The sequence below is a fragment of the Ambystoma mexicanum genome, chromosome 11, assembly GCF_040938575.1.
Source record: "Ambystoma mexicanum isolate Mex_15411 chromosome 11, UKY_AmexF1_1, whole genome shotgun sequence".
In the NCBI taxonomy this organism is placed as follows: domain Eukaryota; kingdom Metazoa; phylum Chordata; class Amphibia; order Caudata; family Ambystomatidae; genus Ambystoma; species Ambystoma mexicanum.
The window spans coordinates 405207297-405226482 of record NC_090934.1 but is presented as its reverse complement, the minus strand read 5'-3'; the positions used below and the strand labels follow the sequence as shown (position 1 = coordinate 405226482).

Sequence of the window (19186 nt, the reverse complement as noted above, 5' to 3'; positions counted from 1 at the left end):
CACAGGCAACAGTTAAGGATGTGACATTATCATAACTATTCTGGAGACGTAATGGCTACAATAATGGCAAGCTTCCAGGAAATGGGCTTCAATAACAGGTTTGCAGGGGTTATTGAATATATTCATCTCCCATGATGCAGCTGGGTGCCGCACTTTACAGAGGCGAAGAAGAGCATTTTCTTTGAAATCCTTCTATATGTCATATTAAACACATTTGTGAGCACATGACAGACAGGGATTTAGATAGGGTCGGTGGGCGCGATGATAAAAAAGACCATGTGGGATAATTGGGTAAGGAGCCGACCTTAGGCCAAGCACTGAGGGAAAGTAAGTTCTTCAGGTATGGCCACAGCCGGGGTGATTGCTCATAGCCCATGGTACGGCTTAGGGGTTACAAGGCACCCCTTCCCCGTCAAGGCCATGTGCTCAGGTAGCATCCTGCTCTCTCCACCCTATCTTTGACAGGTGTCGGATACTCAAAGTCCCACCACCACCAATGCCTGCCTACATGCTGAGGTCATTAAGCACTGAGGCTTTTCCTGTGCCCAGGCTCGGGCAAAAGTTGGCATGGGCTAGGTGGCAAGCACCGACGTTGCCCTGTGATGCTCTTTGCTACAGGGCAATCGAGAAGGGCCAGGGGCCTGACGCTGCGTCCCTTGTAACGGTGAGGCAGGATGTTTTTCAGCAGTGGGGGAGACACGCGCCATTGTTTGCCAGAGGTGAGGGCACTATGCCTGAAGTTTGGGAAGGGGGTAAGGCTTCTGATGTGTATGCTGCTAATGGGTTAAATAAAGAAGAGTCCCATTGGGGGAGGAGGCCTTCAGCACGGACCAGGTATTGCTTCTAGCAGCTGCTGGTCGGTCCTAACACCATGCAGGAAGGTCCTGGGATTGTAAACTGCCAAGCGCACTCCCCGAGGTGGCTAGGTTAGGCCTCCATGTGATAAATGAAGTGAGCTCGATACATATCACAATATAAGTGCAAGGTCTCTAGTGCCTGTAAGGCTGCTCTGCAAGTCACATGCTCACGCCCAGCATCTCTACTCATCCTGCATCACACGCTTTGAACCCCAGCACTGCACCTGCCACCTCACAAGCGTCTCAGGTAATGATAATCCCAAATGATTAAACCGCTTAGAAGCCACAGAAATCTGATGGAAATGGTGTATAAATGCATGGTATCGTTAGTGTGCAAGAACAGCATGCTCAAGCGCCGTAACATGGCGGTGTATAAATGCATGGTATCGTTAGTGTGCAAGAACAGCATGCTCAAGCGCCGTAACATGGCTATCAGATATTTCCAGATTTAGTCGCGGGGATCCGGTGATGAATTCCGCCCCTTCTTTCTGGAACGTGGATGGGCCGATACCTTTCGTTTTTTCAAATGGAGAACTTGAAAGTCCACTCCCCGTGGCAGGAGGGAGCACCGCCATCATTTCACCAACTTTTGAACCACCTCGTGTACCGATGGTAAGGAGAGAACGGCATCTCCCTGCCCCGGCCAGACCTGGGACTTGTTGTCTTGTAGCTCAGCCATTTTGTGTGTGGCCTAAATGCAGAGCAGAACACAGAACACCAGCTTACGCAGGGAACAGGGAGCCTGTGATGGAGAGAAAGGGGGAGAGGGAGAGGAGAGCGAGAATATGACAGAGAGCGAAGGGCAGAGAGAGAGAGGGAGGCAAAGGGAGAGAGAGAGAGAAAAGAGGAGGGAGACGGGGAGAAAGTGATTTAGAGAAAGAGGCAGTGAGCGAGAAAAGGAGAAGGGGAGAGGAAGTGAAGGAGGGGAGGTAGTGAGGGGAGGGAGGGAGGGAAGAGTGTGAGAAAGAGTGTGTTTGTGCACACACTTTCGCACTCTCTAGCCTTAGCCCCTACAGTGGGCGCACTTAAACTCAACTCCTCCAGAGTGTGTACTGCACACGAACATGCTACAGGAAGCGTAGATCTCATGCTTCACATTGTCCAATGTCACACGAGTGTTAAATCCTATTTTATCTTCCTTCAATTCCGATATGCATTTTCTCTTTTCCAGCTGTAGTGGGGCTACATAACATCTGTCAAGGGTGATCAGGTGACCACATGTAACCGCCTCAATAGCTTCCCAGCCCTGGGCTTTTCTCCTACAAAGCCTCCTGATCCAAGTGTTAGTCCAATTGCTAAGATTGAACTAACCGAAGACTACAAGTCCCAGGGTGCCTTGCTTTGCGCCCCAAGGACCCGGAATCTTCTGACCACCCGGCTAGACAGCCCCCAACAGAACACATTGCCAGTGCCTCCGGCAGAGGGAGCACGCCCCAAGCATGTGGCACAGCATGGATGGCGTGCTACCTTTTGATTAATTCATCTAGAAGGCACCCAGCTGGATAAAATATGTACACAAACCCATTTTCAGTTTCCATTTGAGTCAGTGGTCGTGCAGTCCAGTTCCAAAGTGAAGTACACACCATGAACATAGGAGGTGTGTGTGCTCTGAATCCAGCTAAGAGGTCAAGAGAAATACTACAATACCCATTATCAAGGCTCGCCAACCCATCAAAACTGTAAACCCAGTAAATAAACCTCGAGCCCATATTCATGAGACTATGCTCGACTCATGAGTCAGTCATCTCATGAGTGACCACTAAAGATAAACACCCTTTTCGGTAATTAACCGAGTAAGCAGCTGCGTTGATGCACGTATAACCCCGACCACCAGCTTTACAAAATACTCCAGGGAAGAGCTCTCTCCTGAACCTCTGGGCCAATTCTCTTCCAGGATGAGGAGGTACTAGGAAGAGAGGTGGCAGAGACCAACCTGGAAGGCTCCGGCTTTGCGGCCTGGCCCGAGAAAAGCAAATGGAAAGAATCCATGGTATGTCATTGTGAGAAGCATGCTGTGGTGGGACTAGCCCTGCTACTGCCGAGGGAGCCATGCTGCTCACAGCGGGAGGCTGAAATAGCCATGCTGCGATAGGCCGGCTGAGAGAGTCCTACTGAAAGTGAGCTGCTGGCCGAGGCAGGAGCCATGCTGTGATAGCCCCTCAGAGAGGATGCTGTGACAAGAGACCTCTTCATAGAGGATACTGTGAGAAGCCTGGTGCTGACAGAACACTCCTGCAAGGTCCATGATGCAAGTACCATGATGCAAGAACCATGCTTCAACGAGAGCCATGCTGACGAGAGAGCCATGCTGACGAGAGAGCCATGCTGACGAGAGAGCCATGCTGATTTGAGCCGCTTGCTGACGAGAGAGCCATGCTGACGAGAGAGCCATGCTGATTTGAGCGGCTTGCTGACGAGAGAGCCATGCTGACGAGAGAGCCATGCTGACGAGAGAGCCATGCTGACGAGAGAGCCATGCTGATTTGAGCCGCTTGCTGACGAGAGAGCCATGCTGACGAGAGAGCCATGCTGATTTGAGCGGCTTGCTGACGAGAGAGCCATGCTGATTTGAGCCGCTTGCTGACGAGAGAGCCATGCTGACGAGAGAGCCATGCTGATTTGAGCGGCTTGCTGACGAGAGAGCCATGCTGATTTGAGCGGCTTGCTGACGAGAGAGCCATGCTGACGAGAGAGCCATGCTGATTTGAGCGGCTTGCTGACGAGAGAGGCTTGCTGACGAGAGCCATGCTGATGATAGAGCCATGCTGACGAGAGCCATGCTGATTTGAGCAGCTTGCTGATGTGAGGCTTGCTGACGAGAGAGGCTTGCTGACGGGAGAGACATGCTGACGAGAGAGACATGCTGACGAGAGAGACATGCTGACGGGAGAGACATGCTGACGGGAGAGACATGCTGACGGGAGAGACATGCTGATGAGAGCTCTATTGCTGAGACACCAGTTATGTCAGGGCGATGCTACCAAGAGAACTAGGCTGCTCGATAGCCATGCTGCTCAGAGCCAAGGCGAGTCAGCCATGCAGTAGAGCGAGCCATGATAACGGAGCAATGTGGCTCGTGTTGATGTTAGAGCTCTCTTGCCGAGAGAACTGGGCTGAGGGATAGCCATGGAGGTCAGAACCAAGGCGAGTGAGCCATATGACGCGGGAGCCATGAAGCTTAGAACCAAGGAGAGTCAGCCATGACGCGGTATCCAAGCAGCTGAGCGAGCCATGCTGAAAAAGTCATGCTGCAAGAGTCACACTGCTGAGAGGGCTCTGATTATCCTGCTACCGCCCACCGCTTTGGCCAAGAACAGATTAAGAATGTATGAGATGTTATCTAAAACAAAGCATCTGATCAACGCTGTTGACAAAAACATTTTTATATGCTCCTTTCTTATGTCCACAATGCCCCAGCGAAGATTTGAGGTTGACATGGTTTCGCCATAACGTGCGTGTGCGCTCCGAGGGGCCTCTCTATGTGCAAACAACGGATGCTTGGACTTTGACACAAAAACAGATGCAATCCCCAAGCCCAACCACTAGATGGCAGGATAATTCACAGCATGCGAATCTAAAGAAGCGTGTTAGAGAGTGATCTCCTGTATAGGAATTCAGAGGCGAAGCTCTGCCATTTTCCGGTCCTTGGAAATTCCTAAACGGGTGTGCCAGCCAGTCATTATAGTGGCCCCCAATAGTGGGGCTGTTGCTTGAATATCTTCCATCTCGTTATTTGAGAGAGTGCCAATAAATGTTCTGCTCCCCTCCTCACACCTCTTCTCTTAAATCCCCTGTTGCTGGCACCTGCTCTTCCTGAACGTGAAGCTACGCCTCTCTCTGTTTAGAGGGACCCTGTTTCAAGCTCTCGCTCCCCCGATCCAGCAGGGACAGCTGGAGCCTCCTCTTGAGCTTCTTGTGCGTGCTCCCCCCAGTCGCTGGTGCACCTGTACTCCACTAGATATGGGCGCGCCTGCTGCTCTGCTGGAACTCCAACAGTGCGTTTGCTGTTCAAAAATGCTTGCTCCATCACGGAACTCCTTAAGACTGGACCTTGGCCGGTGTGCTTCCAAGAAACCTCCTGTGTCCTGCCCTACGGTCATCGGCCGGCCAGTCCCGAAGTGTCAGTACTGGTGCAACTTGCTGCGGTTCTCCGGCACCCCCAAAGTGAAGCGGCTGCCTCCGCGTCACGGGCACAATTGGCTCTGTGCAAAGTCCTTGCACCAGAAACCGTGGCTTGCAGCAAGCCCAACGTAATAACTCACCGATGCCCCCTCGAACTGTGGGCCCTTTCCGCGCAGGAGCAGGTGGGCTATTTAGACTGCCAATCTATGGCAGGGGCGTTCTGGCAGTGTCTGTGGCCTCATCAGCCAGAGGGCCTCTGGCCATCACACCAGAGCCGGGGCACTGCTCTGGTGGAGACCCTCTGTCGCCAGCTCGAAGGTTGCCACTTCTGCAGCTTCCCCGAGATACTGGGCTTTTTCCAATAGCCGGCACTTGCCTGTTCACTGTGTCCTGTTCATTCCAATCGACAAACTTGTACACGTGCATGTATGAAAGTATCTGAATATCTGACTTTCCCGTGAAATCACATGGCCTACAGTTTAGGCCGCAGGGTGTGTCTTTTAGAGACGGACACAGTGTTTAATATGCCATACCTAGATTGTAGATATGCCCTTTCTGCACAGCTTTCTGTAAGGAGTATCATTTCAGTATACATTGTGAGCACCTTCTATCATTGTGCGTTTATGCGTGTCCAAGCTTTACTTTAGTACCACCATTCTCCCAAAATGATGGTGGAGTCCGACTGCTGTGCCACAGCCACCAATTTGTGTCAGAGTCAGGAATAATCGAAGGGAAACCCCGTACAACCCCCTAGAATTTGTGGGAATTCTACCTAAAAAAAAAGAGGTTATTATTACCCAATACAATGTGGTACTCGTTTTGCTGAACTCAAATGGATCGCGAACCGAGTCGGCTCTGCCAGGTTTCCAACCGGTAGCCTACAGGACTCTCGGTGGGTTGTAAGGAACTCATGGTGACAACAGTAAAGACAGACACAAGTGATCACAGTTCAAGGGTGTTTATTGAACTGTATGCAGGGGCGAGAAAAACGCCTACTCTGAACCTAAGTCTAAGATGGGAGCAAGCTACGACCATCAAATAATAATAAAGCAGACCTAATATCGTCAAAGCGCCTATACTAAAAAAAAAAGAAAATATTGCCAATCATTACAACTAAGTTACTAAAAGAGTGTGGGATAATGCTCACCAGAAAAGAAAGAAGTGTTCACAAAATGATAAATCCGGATGGTGTGGCTGGGGTCTCCCCTCCCCACGTTTCAAGCAAGGACAAGGCGGAACTTGTGAGCACAGCACACTCCTGGGCCTCTCCAGCATGAGGCTCACAATTCCAGTTCAACAATGCCAGAACCTTCAGGGGCTAAGCCTCTTTCCTCAAAGTCTCTTGACAAAGAAGGGCTGCTGGTTTAAAACAAAAAACAAACTAAAGTTCCTTCAGTGATCTTGCAGCTGGGCGATTGCTCTTCGCCCCTAGGATCTCCCTCAGCTGGGCTCGGATCCTGTTTCTAAAGTGGGCCTCTCTCTCTTGGGTTCACTATGGCCTTTCCAATACAGTTCGTAATATTAAGGAGCTTTAATGTCTTTTTAAACAGACACCACTGTGGACAACCGTCAACTGGCTTCACTCCTGTCGATACAATGTTCCCGGGTGTATTACTCTTCCCCCCAACTCGCAGGCATCTCTCTTTTGGGTTCAGGTTTGCCCAATATATAGTTTACTTTACTTTATCTCAGTGTGGGATTCAATCTCGGTAGCTTTCCCCTTGGCATCCCTCCGTTGGGTTCACATAGCCGTCTTTCACACAGTTCATGATTTGCTCAATTTCATCAGAACGCGCAGGTTCCCTTCTCCCATCTTCCTTTCGGCATCCCATCCGTCGGGTTCATACTTGCCTTATTTCACAGTTCACAATCTTATCAGAAAGCGGGGTTCCCTTCCCCTAGCTTTCTTTCGTCATGGGTCAGAGACTTTCGATTGTACAAAGGATTTGACATGACCTTTGTAGGACCACGCTGACATCTGACATTGCCTTTTCCTGAGGCATCTAGTACGTGCAGTTTTCAACAAAAAGGGGCCAGCGAGAGTCCTTTGACTGGGCACTCCTACAGCGTCTGACCACTAGGCAGCTGGCCCTTCTCTGGGCTTTCACAAAAGTTCAAACACACACAAGTTCTTTGTTTCAGGTTCCTGCGTTCATCTAATGTTGCCACTTGCAACCTTGGGCTCAATACAGTTAAGATTGGAACCCTCCTACACAATTTTCAGAAAGAAACTTAAAACTCATGTATTCAAATAAACTCAGTATAGCCCGACTGATGCCCCCATGACAGCTTACATGTGTAAATGTTTGTCCCGTGACAAGTATTGCACTGTTTTCAACGTCTTTATGTTGGCGCCCAGATGCCTGCGGATTTACGGTGCAGTATAAACAAATAAATACAAAATGAACACGTCGGTTTGCCATCAGCTTCCTCCGACTCATTGGCTGTGTTGAACCTGTTGGCTGGTCTTGCCTCTGGAGTCAAGGACAGTACCACAGTAGCCAGCACGCCTCTCTGCCTGTGCTATCAATGCAGGAGGCCCCTGTGCACCGATGACATCTGCTCGCTCGTCCACCCCCAGGGTTGGAATCTGAGAGCGCCAGCCCTTCCCTGGCCACCTGAATAAGGGATTCTCAAGGTCTACTTGGGAGAATACCCTCAGGTTTCTCACAGGGTGCACAGTCCACCAAGCTATAGTGCGGTTCCTACTGTAGCGAAATCGCAAAGAATGACGGTAACTCGGTAAGCCAACCTTGTAACTTAGAAAGAAATCCGAATATGACTGGAGCCAACAATGACTTTGAGGCCCACGTTGCTTTTATCAGCACTCCCCTGTCAAAGCTCAGAGGCAGCTGTTTGGAACCTTTTAACACCAATTAGCCAGTGTTGAATGGGCAGATAGCTTGTGAGCATGTGACAAATCAACTTCCGGGGCACCAGTGGTCCAGGGATGAATATCGGTTTTTAAACCATCAATCAGTCCCACACCTCTAGTACAGCAGATGACATCCGAACAGATTGGAAACACAAGTAAATTATAAACCTCCTTGTCCAATTTTAGCAACGTGGACGGAACGGCAGGCTTATCTCTGCAAGGTCGTAGATCATTGGGTATTATCAACTCAGCAAAAATACAATTATTATCCAATGATAAAAGGGACAGTCCAGTCAAGGTTGTATAAAAATATCGACTTTATTATTATTCAATAGACAGTTCTAACACTACAAAATACAACCCACCCTGTAAAGGAATGCAGAGGACAGACAGTTTCAAGAAGGAAAAGGGATGCACTCTGGATACAGACAGGAGGGTAGTTGGTAAAGTAATCTCAATAGTCATGGACTTGGTTTTAGTACAAAGGGACCAATGGGTCATAACATGTAACTAGGGGCCTTCAGGGAAGGACCAGGGGGGACAGAACCACAATGTACCTTGTGCTTGTAGAACTTCTTAGCGCTCCACAGAGCCGAGTCGGTTTCGCCGCGCATTGCAGCTTCTGCAACAGAGTTCAAGACGGGAGACAGCTGTGGGTATCAAGCGGCAGGCAGTTCGGCGATAGAGACTGGATGGACAGCTGCAGGCTGGCCTACACGGCAGTTTGGGGTCGGGAATCATTGTATCAGTGCTGGTTGGCGGGTCTAAAGTACTGGTCGAGATGTCTCGGATGGTGTGAGCGACTGCAGAGTGCCAACAGTCAGTGGTGCAGTCGGTTGCAGGTTGAGGGGCTTGGCTGGCTCGAAAATGTCCTTAAAAATGGACGCTGGTTGATGCCCGTCGGTGCACTCCTAGCTTCTTCGCTGGGCTTTTGACGTCCTTTAAGGCAGAAGGCCCAAAGTTGAGGCGAGTTTTGCAGGCAACGGCCATGTCCTTGGTTTAGTTCAGAGACTCTCTGGCACTTCCAACCCCCCCTAGGAATCTTGTTTGCAGAGCCTAGAAGGGCACGCTGTGTGCTGGCTGGGTACCGGTTCTGGAGCTGCTTGGTGGGTCCTCTGGATTCAGTATCTTCCCTCTGTTCCCTGGGAGATGTTTAGGTGAGGGGTCTTGCTTCCCTCTTGAATTTCCTGGCCTTCTTTCACTGGTGGAAGCTGTAAGGCAGACTGGATCTTCAGCCAGGATCCAAATGAATTCCCTTGGTTACTCCTTGCAAAGTCCTCAGATGATCTGCTAAGAGAGGGGCTCAGCCCTCTTTTAAAGCCGAATGGGCCCCAGTGATTGGTGCAGGCTAAGCCTACCTTAATGAACCAATCCTGGGTCACCACCAACAATCTTCTGTTATGCATGAGGTTATAACCAGAGTGCTTTGCAACAGTAAAGGGGTGAAAACATGTGCTACAAAGTCCCACCCATCTTCTGGTCTGTTGTGGATCAAAGGGTCTCTCTGGTTAATTGAGCTCTCTGTGGTTCCTGTTCAAAGAGCAGGTCTCCCTTGAAGTTGTGGCGAGAACAGACTTTCTGTCTCCACCAAATCACATACTTCTACGTTCTTAATTGGGCTGCCTACTGTAAACACATGTACCAGACATGACATTTCACTGCCCTTGATACTAAGGGGCAGGAGCTGTCTTCAGGTTGACAAAGATGCAGATCAAAAAGGTTTTGGGTTTCCTGTCTCCTTTGTCATCTCTGCTACCAGGCTTCTCACAGGCCTGCTTCAGTTAACTCTGCTTCAATTAACTATGCGCTGCCACCACAGAACTGACAATGGACACGGCAGATCCATGGAGCCTTTGATATTTAATTAGGATGGCCATGGCATGGGTTAGATACCCTATATAGATAAACAGAAAATACCTCCAGAGAACGTCCATGGAGGGATGAGTAGATTGGGTTCAACCGTTTTTAACAGTTTATCTGGATTGGAAACAAAAACATTGTAGAAACAGGGGTAGAATCTCTTCCTGTCCCTATTAGATAGGCGTTGCACCACCCCCTTCCTAGAGACAGCGACACCAACCATGGACAGGGTGTTCTTCTGCCTAGGAAAGCCTAGGGGGTACACATTTATTGTAAAGATTTAACGTAGGTTTCTAAATTGCATTTGAATATGGTCCCAGAAAGTGTTGCTGTGTGATATAACTGTTGCTGTATGTAACACTCTAGGATATAATCTCCCTTTTGCCCACAAAACCAGATTCCCTGATTGTTGTTGAGCTGGCAACTAGCCCAGTTTCATGGGCGTCACCTTGAACCAGCCCTGTCTTTCTCACCAAAGGCACTTTGCACGCTGGGACCTGCAGCCCCATACTTCTTATGAGAAACGCAAACCTATAAGTACCCGAATGCTAAACATTGTTACCTTAAATAGCTGAAAGGGTCACTGGCAATTCTCAAAATGGTAGATTCCAATTAGTAGAGCTGAAACCCCACACATAATCCAATAGTGAATATCAAAAGCCCACCGTTCACTTAAAGTCTTTGGGCTCTCTGCTGCCTCTGTTCGGTGAGATTGTGGGGAAAGAAGGAAATACTTACTGCAGTTCTTCTCATCAGATTGGTCATCGCAGTCAGAATCGCCATCGCAGCGCCAGCCCGCGTTGATGCACAATCCGCTGTTACACATAAACTCTCCGGCTCGACAAGGCTGGTGAGAGGCTGGAGGGTAAAGAAGAGCAGATTTTAAAATCACACTGGAGAAGAAGGAGGCAAGGAGGACCAGAGCCTGGCTCCAAAGATATCCTTTGGAAATACGGGACCTGAAACCCCATATATGATATGTCATTAATAAAGCACCTGTACACAAGTCTAGGCGTGGCAAGACAAGGAAGGGGAGGACACAGGGGGACAAAACAAACAATCTTTCTAGGCTTCGTGTCATTCAAATCGTGCGAGTGCCAGGGAAAGGGAGAGGAGATGTGCCAGGGCGAGGGAAGGGGAGAGAGCAATAAGCAAAACTCAAGTAAATGCTGCCGGGTGTGGCCGGCTCTAGGTAAGTGCAAGGATGCAGGGGACTGTAGGGTTGCAGATACAGTACCTAGTACGCTGTAGGCCCGGCGGCAATGCACAGGGCTACTGGTCGTGAAGGAGCCTGGTACCTGCAAGGTTCAGAGAGAGGCCAGGTAGCCAGTTACTGCAGCAGACAAGAACATCAGCAGGGGAGAGAGAGAGAGAGAAAAGGAAGGTCTTGAGTTGCTTCCGGAACCTGAGGTGTTCCTGCTCAAGTCTGGGAGAGGCAGGAGGGCTGTTTCAGAGGGAGTCAGCAGCTGAGGAGAGAGATCTACACTCCACTCTCTGCCTGGAGAAATGTCTGACCTTCAAAGAGTTGGAGGTGGATGAGCGCAGGGCTCAAGAAGGAAAGTGCTTAGGAAGAGAGAGTTGGATGTATTGTGGTCCCCGGCCCCAGACAGTCTTGTGGACAATGCAGAGGTCTTGAACTTGATCCTTACAACCACTGGGAGCCAGTGGAGAGATTTCAGAGCTGGAGAGATACGGTCCCTGGGCTTGAGGCCAACGATACATCTGGCAGTCCTGGTATGGATTAGTTGCAGAGGGCACAGAGTAGAGACCGGCAGATTGAGAAAGAGGTTGTTGCAGTAGTCCAGCATGGGGATAACCAGGGCTCTGGAGACAGTGAGCTTCTGGGGGAAAGTGAGAAATGGAAGAATACCTTTGAGGAGGTGCAGCTGGTAGTGGGACTTCTTAGAGAGGTCCATGATGTGAGGGGAGAAGGAGAGGGAGGAGTCGAAGATGACACCACAGTTTTTTGTCTCGCAGGAAGGCACAGGTACAGGGCCCATGGAGGGTGGCCAGAGTGAGGGAGCAGGGGTCCCAATGAGAAGGATCTCGGTCTTACTGGCATTAAGACAGATATTGTTGGAGGCACACCATTCCTGAATCGTGGATAGACAGTCAGGAATGAGCGGAAGAGGAGAGGAGGAGTGCCTATAAATGCTTTCATTCATTCCCCCATCACACCCTGCCAAAGTACTGCCCAGGCTGAAGCTAATGCCTACGCCAAGAAGGACTAACCACCCCTCCTTAATTTCCCAACCCTATCAAGGTGGGGTGGCACTGAGACAACCCACACAGTTCAGATCCAGAGGACACAGACATCATAGGGAGATGGAAGACACTGATGTCACAGACGGGGGATACGGATCTCGTAGGAGGGTAGCCAGGGGACATGGTGACTGACATCACACACAGTAACTGCCCAGAGTGATAGGGGACGCTGGAACCTCACACACTACCTTAGGCCCCTACAGGCCACCAAGTGATAGGGGACGCTGGAACCTTACACACTACCTTAGGCCCCTAAAGGCCACCAAAGAAAAGGCTGCGGCCAAAAGCTATGCAGGGGCAGCGAAGTGGCAGGCCGGGACAGTACACAGCCCTGGCTACATCAAAGACAGCCCTGGCCAGGAAACATTTTCGACAAACTTGGTCCAGTAACATTTCTGGCAACTGTGGCCAAGGGCCACTGCAACATCACACTGTGACCAGTGCAGGAAATTGACAAAATGTACTCTAGAAAGGGGGTGCGGGGGGGAAGACTACCTCCCCTCTCTCTCCTTTGTGCAGTGATGAGGCAAAAGCAGTCAAGGGTGGTGAGGCATTGTCAATTGTGTGGTCGGGGCAGAGCTAGGTGTTTAAAAATGTGGGTGCACTGAATGCAGGATGCTGGCTGCATTGCATAAAAACAAAGTGCACTTTGGGACCATAAGAATGAACACCAATTTATCAAACATGTCTGTGACCATAATTAAAATGTGCATCCCTTCTGAGCATGCAATGCATACTGGGTATGGTGTTCATTTCATCTGTCAGAACAATCACACTGACAGTAAAAATGTGTGCAAAGCATGAGCCATATACACAGATTTGGATTGTTCCATTGGTTGAGTTTGAGCTGTGCTGGTGACCAAAGGACTACTTTCAGATGTAGTTTGTAAAGTCGTCACGCATTGAGACTCCAAACGCACACCTTTCAGGAGACTCTCAGCAGTCAGGGGGATAGAGTTTCCTGAACTTGTGGGCATTAGGTCTACATAAAAAGGCGCTCCTGCAAGATGCTTTTTGCCAGAGCACAGTCCCGTCTTGTTGAAGCCCAAATCCTTCACTGACTGTGGGAGGGAATAATGTGGTTTCACAAACAGCCATGGCCCAAATAAACTGGGGAGACTCATGCCAGGTGCTGTTCTCCCACCCCCACCCCATAGAGGTTGAGGAAATGGACAGCACATCTCCTCAACTCCGCAGAGCAACAGTGAGCATGTGAGGTAGAGGACACACCGAAATGAAAAAAATACAGGGGGTCTAACTCAATACATTTTAGGAAACTGAGAATGTCAGAATATTTTTGTCATCCTTTCCTTTTCTGAGAATACTCTTTTGGCAGTGCGAGCACCCAGAGCCCTGCAACTCTAGAGTAGGGTGAGTCCGGACTAGGACAGGCCAGATTTCCAGAATCAAAGAAGCAGGTCTTCCTCCTGAGCAAAAACCCACTTTGCCACTACAACAAAACACTGTGCATCTGGTGGATATATATGAAGATGGTCATATAGCTGACCTCAAACTACGACAAAAGGGGGTAACGGTATTTAACACAATACGGGTGACGGGAGGATGGGCAAAGTGCCTTCATTAAGCCACTTTCTGAAGAAACCAGGTGAAAAGGTTTCGGGAACCAATGGAAGGCTTTACAATCATAGGGGGAAGAACACAGTGAGGGAAGCAGTGACACAGCAACCAGGAGGGAAACAGTGGGGAGCAGATCCCAGACTCTCATGTAGGTTGCAGAGTGGAGGGTGTGCAGAGTGAGGTGTTGGAGAGGAACCACTCCTTAAAGAGGAAAATCTCAACTCTTTCCTGAGCTGTTGAAGCGATGGGGCGAGTGAGGTTGATGGGTGGTTACAGCTCACCATTCCTGGAAGAATATGTGAGCTGCTCTTAAGGGCTCGACAAAGAATCTGATGGTTCTGTCAAAGCCAAGAGATGACATCACCATCTGATTAAAAGGCATACACCCTCAGCCAATACCCATATTTATACATATGTTTAAAGTCTGTTCGAAACCCAATATGAGTGGTAGAATATGAGTAGCACGATAATATAGGAAGTATGCATGCCACAACCTGCTGTGACCACCCTTAGTGTAGATTTATTCAGAAAAAATTCAAAACCACACGGGAAGGAACACGTTACTTACCAATTACTCTTTATTCATGAGCATGTGAATCCATGCCAGACTCCATGCTGGTGAAGGAACAAGTTACTTACCTGTAATTGTTGTTCTCCAGCATGGGTCTGGCATGGATTCACATGCAAACCCTCCCTCCTGCCCCTCTGCGGCTCTTCTTGGTCATACTGCCACTTTACGTGCTACCAAATCTAAAGATGGCTGCCAGGGGAATCTTTTAGGGGGAAGGCGATCATGGGCTGGGGGCAGTATGACCCAGAGCCCAGTGATTGGTTTATATGAGAAAGACAGTTTGTAAGTGAAAGTGAAACAGCTTTTTCTTTTACCGAGGATTCCCGGCCTGACGACAGCGTATATTTATGAACATGTGAATCCATGCCAGACCCATGCTGGTGTATAAACATTCTTTGGCTAGGTTTGTCATTCTCGTGACAGACAAAGCAGTCTCAAACAACTTTGCCGGGACTCATGGCAGCCCATATTATACTTCATGTCAGAGAACTACCTAAGTGCAGTGCTTGCATCCTATTGCCCCAGCAGCCACATCCTGGTGGTTGTGGTGCAGACACATTAGCCAATTTATCCCATCCCCCACCCCCCGGAGTAAATCGAACGATCAATCCCACATGACTCACAGCAGTCGGACTCGTCGGACCAGTCGCCGCAGTCGTCGTCGCCGTCACAATGGTAAATATCCAGGATGCAGCGACCATACGCACACTGAAACTCCTCCAGAGTACATGTCGTTGCTGGAACATCAGAGGCTGGAAAGAAGAGGAACAGAGTGGTCAGTGGAAGAACTGCCTCATTGAGACTGGACACTGAGGGTAGTGCCTGGATGGACTCTGAACAGCCCTGCAAGCCTGACCATTGATGGGACGGATGGAAAAATCAAGAGCATAGGGGTGAAGGGATATTTTGTCTGGTTGCGGCTTAGTGCACACAAGTAAGGGGTGGAGCCCCATGGATGTGCAGGAATAAACATTTGTGTGCTGTTATGACTGCTAATGGACCGTGAATGAGGATTAGTAGGTGTGGCTACCAGGTGACTCCATGTCACCGATGACACCACGCCCGAGTCCAGGGCTTTAATTGCTCCATTAATTGCGTATTCAAAGTTGTAGTCGTGGGGCAGCTCAACTATATAAAACGGACTAAAGTAAAAACTAAGCCCAGCACTAAAATAAGGTAACAGTGAACAAGACATGTCTATAATGGCAGCATAAATGCTGTGTGTATTTTCTGCCACCTTCCACTTCATGCTTTTCAGCAAAGCACCTGTGGTGGGATTCAGGTTCTCCCTAGACCATGCTAGGTGTTCCACAATTATCCCTCTCCCTCTGCATCTATGGTACAATTGGAAACTCCCATGAAGTGCAATATGGGAAACCGCTTCCTCTCATCTATTACACCCTAAAGGTTTCTGACTGATGACAACTATGGATCCAACCTTCCTTATGGTTTCCCTTTCTCTTGTTGGAACATTGAGAGCCTTGCACTATGCCCCTACATAACAAGTAGCTTTCCAGGGAGAGAGTTCTAACATAAACACAGTGCTAGCCAAGGCAGAGCTCTTGCAGTCTCCAAACACTGCTCTCAAGCCCCCTTTCCTTTTCAAAGGGAATGTATTCAAAAAATGAGGGTGATTTACTAAATGGTTGAATTGTTTCTACACTGAGTGAGAGAGTGATTTATTTACAGACAGCAATTTATTTACATACCAAACCAGGGTCTATCAGGGCCACATCAACAACATCTGTGTCGCAGTGAGGTTATGGACTTGCTCAGCTTCAACGGGCCAACCAGGGGAGGCGCCCGAAGATAAACCAATGCAGCAGTGTTTTACTTTACCATCTACTTGGCCAGAAGAGATTGTGACATAACATTCTGTCTTCAGCATCTTTCAGAAACCATTAAGAACCCTGCACCCCAGAGGTCCCCAAATGGCTAACAGTGTAGCTCCCCCTTTGGACACTCACGGCAGTTTTCCTCGTCTGAGCCATCCTTGCAGTCGGTGTCTCCGTCACAAGACCAGTGTTCGGCGATGCAGCTCCCATCACTGCACTGGAATTCCTTCTCTGAACACTTCCTCATATCTGCTTAAGGGAGGGAAAGAGAGGACAGATGGGCATAAAGCGGGGACAGGCGGATCATGAGAGGCGCCAAGACAGACCAGGGAGACTGCAGGCAGGCAGTGGGCGAGGTCAGGTGCAGCGACTCAGAAAAGAGCTAAACATTCCATTATGTGTTCCCCGACTGGTCATCACATTAAAGCGTTGAACTCCTGCTACCAAGAAACACCCCAAACCCTGCAACAACATTGCAGACATGTCTCGCTTGGGGTCCACATCCCCAACTTCAGGGCAGGCGCTTCTAGCCACCATTCTCAGTTCCTGCGCGCGTCACCATTCACGGTGACAAAATCTGTCATGGGAATCTTTGTCTTGAGTGGTCAAAAGCCGTGGATGGTGGGCAACCATCAGCATCAAAGTGGGCTCCCGTGCTACCAACACGATCGAACAGTGGGTGATACACAGGCCGTGCCCATTGTGTCCCCACCCCCTCCAGTGGCCCCTCTTCCTGCTATGCTTCTTTGAACCTCACACCATGCGGCCCCAACACCTTTCTGCCGTGTGCCTCGTTAGGACCTTTGACCCCCGTGCACCATTGCTGTCACTAAGTCCAAACCCGGTTTCCTCTCCCCATACCATCCCCACGACACCAAGCACCCCCAGCACCTGTCACCTCTCCCCATGTCCTCCCTTACCACACTGCTCATCGCTGTTGTCACCACAATCGTTGTCCCCATCGCAGTGCCACAGGCTGCGGATGCAGTATCCATTCTGGCATGGGAACTCATCCTCCTCACACTCGCGAGGTGCTAGGGAAAGGGAGAAGCAGAACATTAGAGCACCAAGGGGGCAGCAGAAGAAATGAGCCTGGCCCAGGATGAAGGGAGGGGCTCAGAAACAGTTGTTGGGTTGAAATTGTGCAGTGGGATCCCTTAGGTGTGGGACCGTTAATACCCCAGGACTGTAGGCTATGCCGGGGAGGAGGCAGTCAACGCCAACGATGAGGATGGCCGTGGGAGGTAGAGGGGCGCACTGTCAATGGCAGTGGAATAGTCTGTAAATACTTGTAGAGTTAGTAGAAGCTAGTCAGTGGGAAGCCGCATGGACACTTATGCATTGGGGAGGAGGAAGGCTGGGGTGCAGAGTAAAGGGGCGTTACATTCCTTCAGCACTCAACGTCCTGTTGTTCCCATGGAACAGAACTGGCATAGCCATTTCCCTCCCATTACTCCTCTACTGTGCTGAACAAGTGGCAGTATGTGTTTCCAAGGAAAGAAGTCCATTAATACTCATTTAGCAACTTGTAATCTGATAAAGATTGACATGCTGTGCATTTTCCTGCAATCGAGTGGTTTGGTATGGAATTTTCAGATGCTTTTCTTTACATTTCAAATTGTGGGCATTTGCACCCACGCCATCACAAATGCTTCTTGCCCCGCTGCATCTGCCCCTCCCTGTGATCGTATTTCCAGCTTCCCCATCCTCTTATCCTCCCCTCGCTTGTTTTCTTCCTTCCAGCAGACCATGGTCTTGATACCCCTGGCGGTGGTAGCCTGCGCCACTCCACTAACAAGCCTAGGTGCTTCTATACTACTACAGTGGTGATTTGGCGCAATTTAAAAGCATATTAACATAGCATCCCACAGAGGTGTGTCTACTGGGATTTGCCCCCTGCCAGGCATGGTAACGATCTGAAGACAACAGTCACCAATGGTGGGCATCACATTTCCCATCGCCGTGTCTGGTTGGAAGCTGTGCAGCAGAAAGCTCTTCTAACTCTTTACCCAAGTCAGAAAGTGAGTTATCCTGTACCTCATTCCTACATTGTTTCTGGGCACAGGGTAACTCAAACTCCCACCGGTTGACTCTAGGATTTGAAAAGGTATGCAGCCATCTCAACTTCCTAATTTCCCAGTAGGTGCCCAGGTTTGGGTAGACAGTCTCCGAGATGTTTCTACCACACAATCCGTCTCTGCTCAAGAGCTGAGGAATCCATCTGGTGGAACCAAAGTCGTAAATGCACCTCTGCTGGAGGCATGGGCAGGCCTTCTCCAGTTATGCATTGTTGGAATGTGGATCGTAAGGGCCAGCCTTCTCCAGATAACAAACTCTGAACCTAAAGGGTACATATGGGTAAATCACATTGATTGCACTGCTGCGGTACTGCCTGCTCTGCCAGGCGGGTGAGCAAGTTGACTGCCCCATATCAGCAGTGTATGATTTCTTGCAGTGGTTCTCTTCAAATAAGTATGAAACCATTGGCAACATTCTCTCGCACTAGGTTCCTCGCGCGCACGTAGAAATGTTCTTCACTTCAAGACCACGCCCTCTAGGTTGCTGGCTTAGGGACGCCCTACGTGAACTGCAGTGGCCAAATTGCCCAGAAGCACCCTAGTGTCCAAGAATGATAATGGCTCGACAACTTTGGAGAAGAATTTGAAAGATAACCAGAGCCTCAATTCGAACGGCTGCCAGTAGTAACTGGGCAGAATGCACCAAATCTGTCCTCCATCAGGAGCTCAACTATAAGCCAAAAAAAAAAAAAGGATCAAGAGACGCAGCCGGGAGAGTCTTTTTCAGGAACCTCTACACACTGAAGGTTCTGTGTGGGAAAGTGTGGAATGTTTCAACCTGCAAAGATCCGAGCATTCTGTTGACAGCTGAAGAAAATGTCACCAAAACAGCCAAATATATAATATATCCCTTAAGTGGGAGGAGCCAATCAGAGCGTCCAATTCAGCATATTGCGACAGGGCTCCTGCCAGAGTTTGTCCGGTTCTGTTAACTTTTAATTCCCAAAGAGTAGCCCTTGAAACCATCCAGTGTCCTGACACACAGGGAGCCAGCAACCAAGGTATATAGTGCGGGAAAGAGCGACCCGAGTGGCTCGCTCGCGCCAATCGAAATTGGGCTCTCTCAAAAGTGCAACCTTTTTTGATCATATTTAATTTCCCTTTCTAAAATACTTTAATGCTTCGCCCAGCTTGTATACTAAGGA

The 19186-nt window shown here is 49.4% G+C and overlaps 1 protein-coding gene across 6 annotated transcripts in view; it reads right to left on the bottom strand.

The window, feature by feature from the left end:
* The window catches only part of LRP4 (LDL receptor related protein 4), a 565328-nt gene that overhangs the window by 415650 nt on the left and 130492 nt on the right, over positions 1-19186 (bottom strand). For 4 of the 6 annotated variants that reach the window (XM_069623191.1, XM_069623193.1, XM_069623196.1 and 1 more), the window contains exons 4-7: positions 16884-16997; positions 16096-16215; positions 14752-14880; positions 10453-10572 (exon numbers count right to left, since the gene is read on the bottom strand). In XM_069623191.1, the coding sequence (XP_069479292.1) occupies positions 10453-10572; positions 14752-14880; positions 16096-16215; positions 16884-16997 (483 nt within the window). The remainder of the gene's footprint in view (positions 1-10452; positions 10573-14751; positions 14881-16095; positions 16216-16883; positions 16998-19186) is intronic. The other 2 variants (XM_069623192.1, XM_069623194.1) reach the window with 1 other exon arrangement.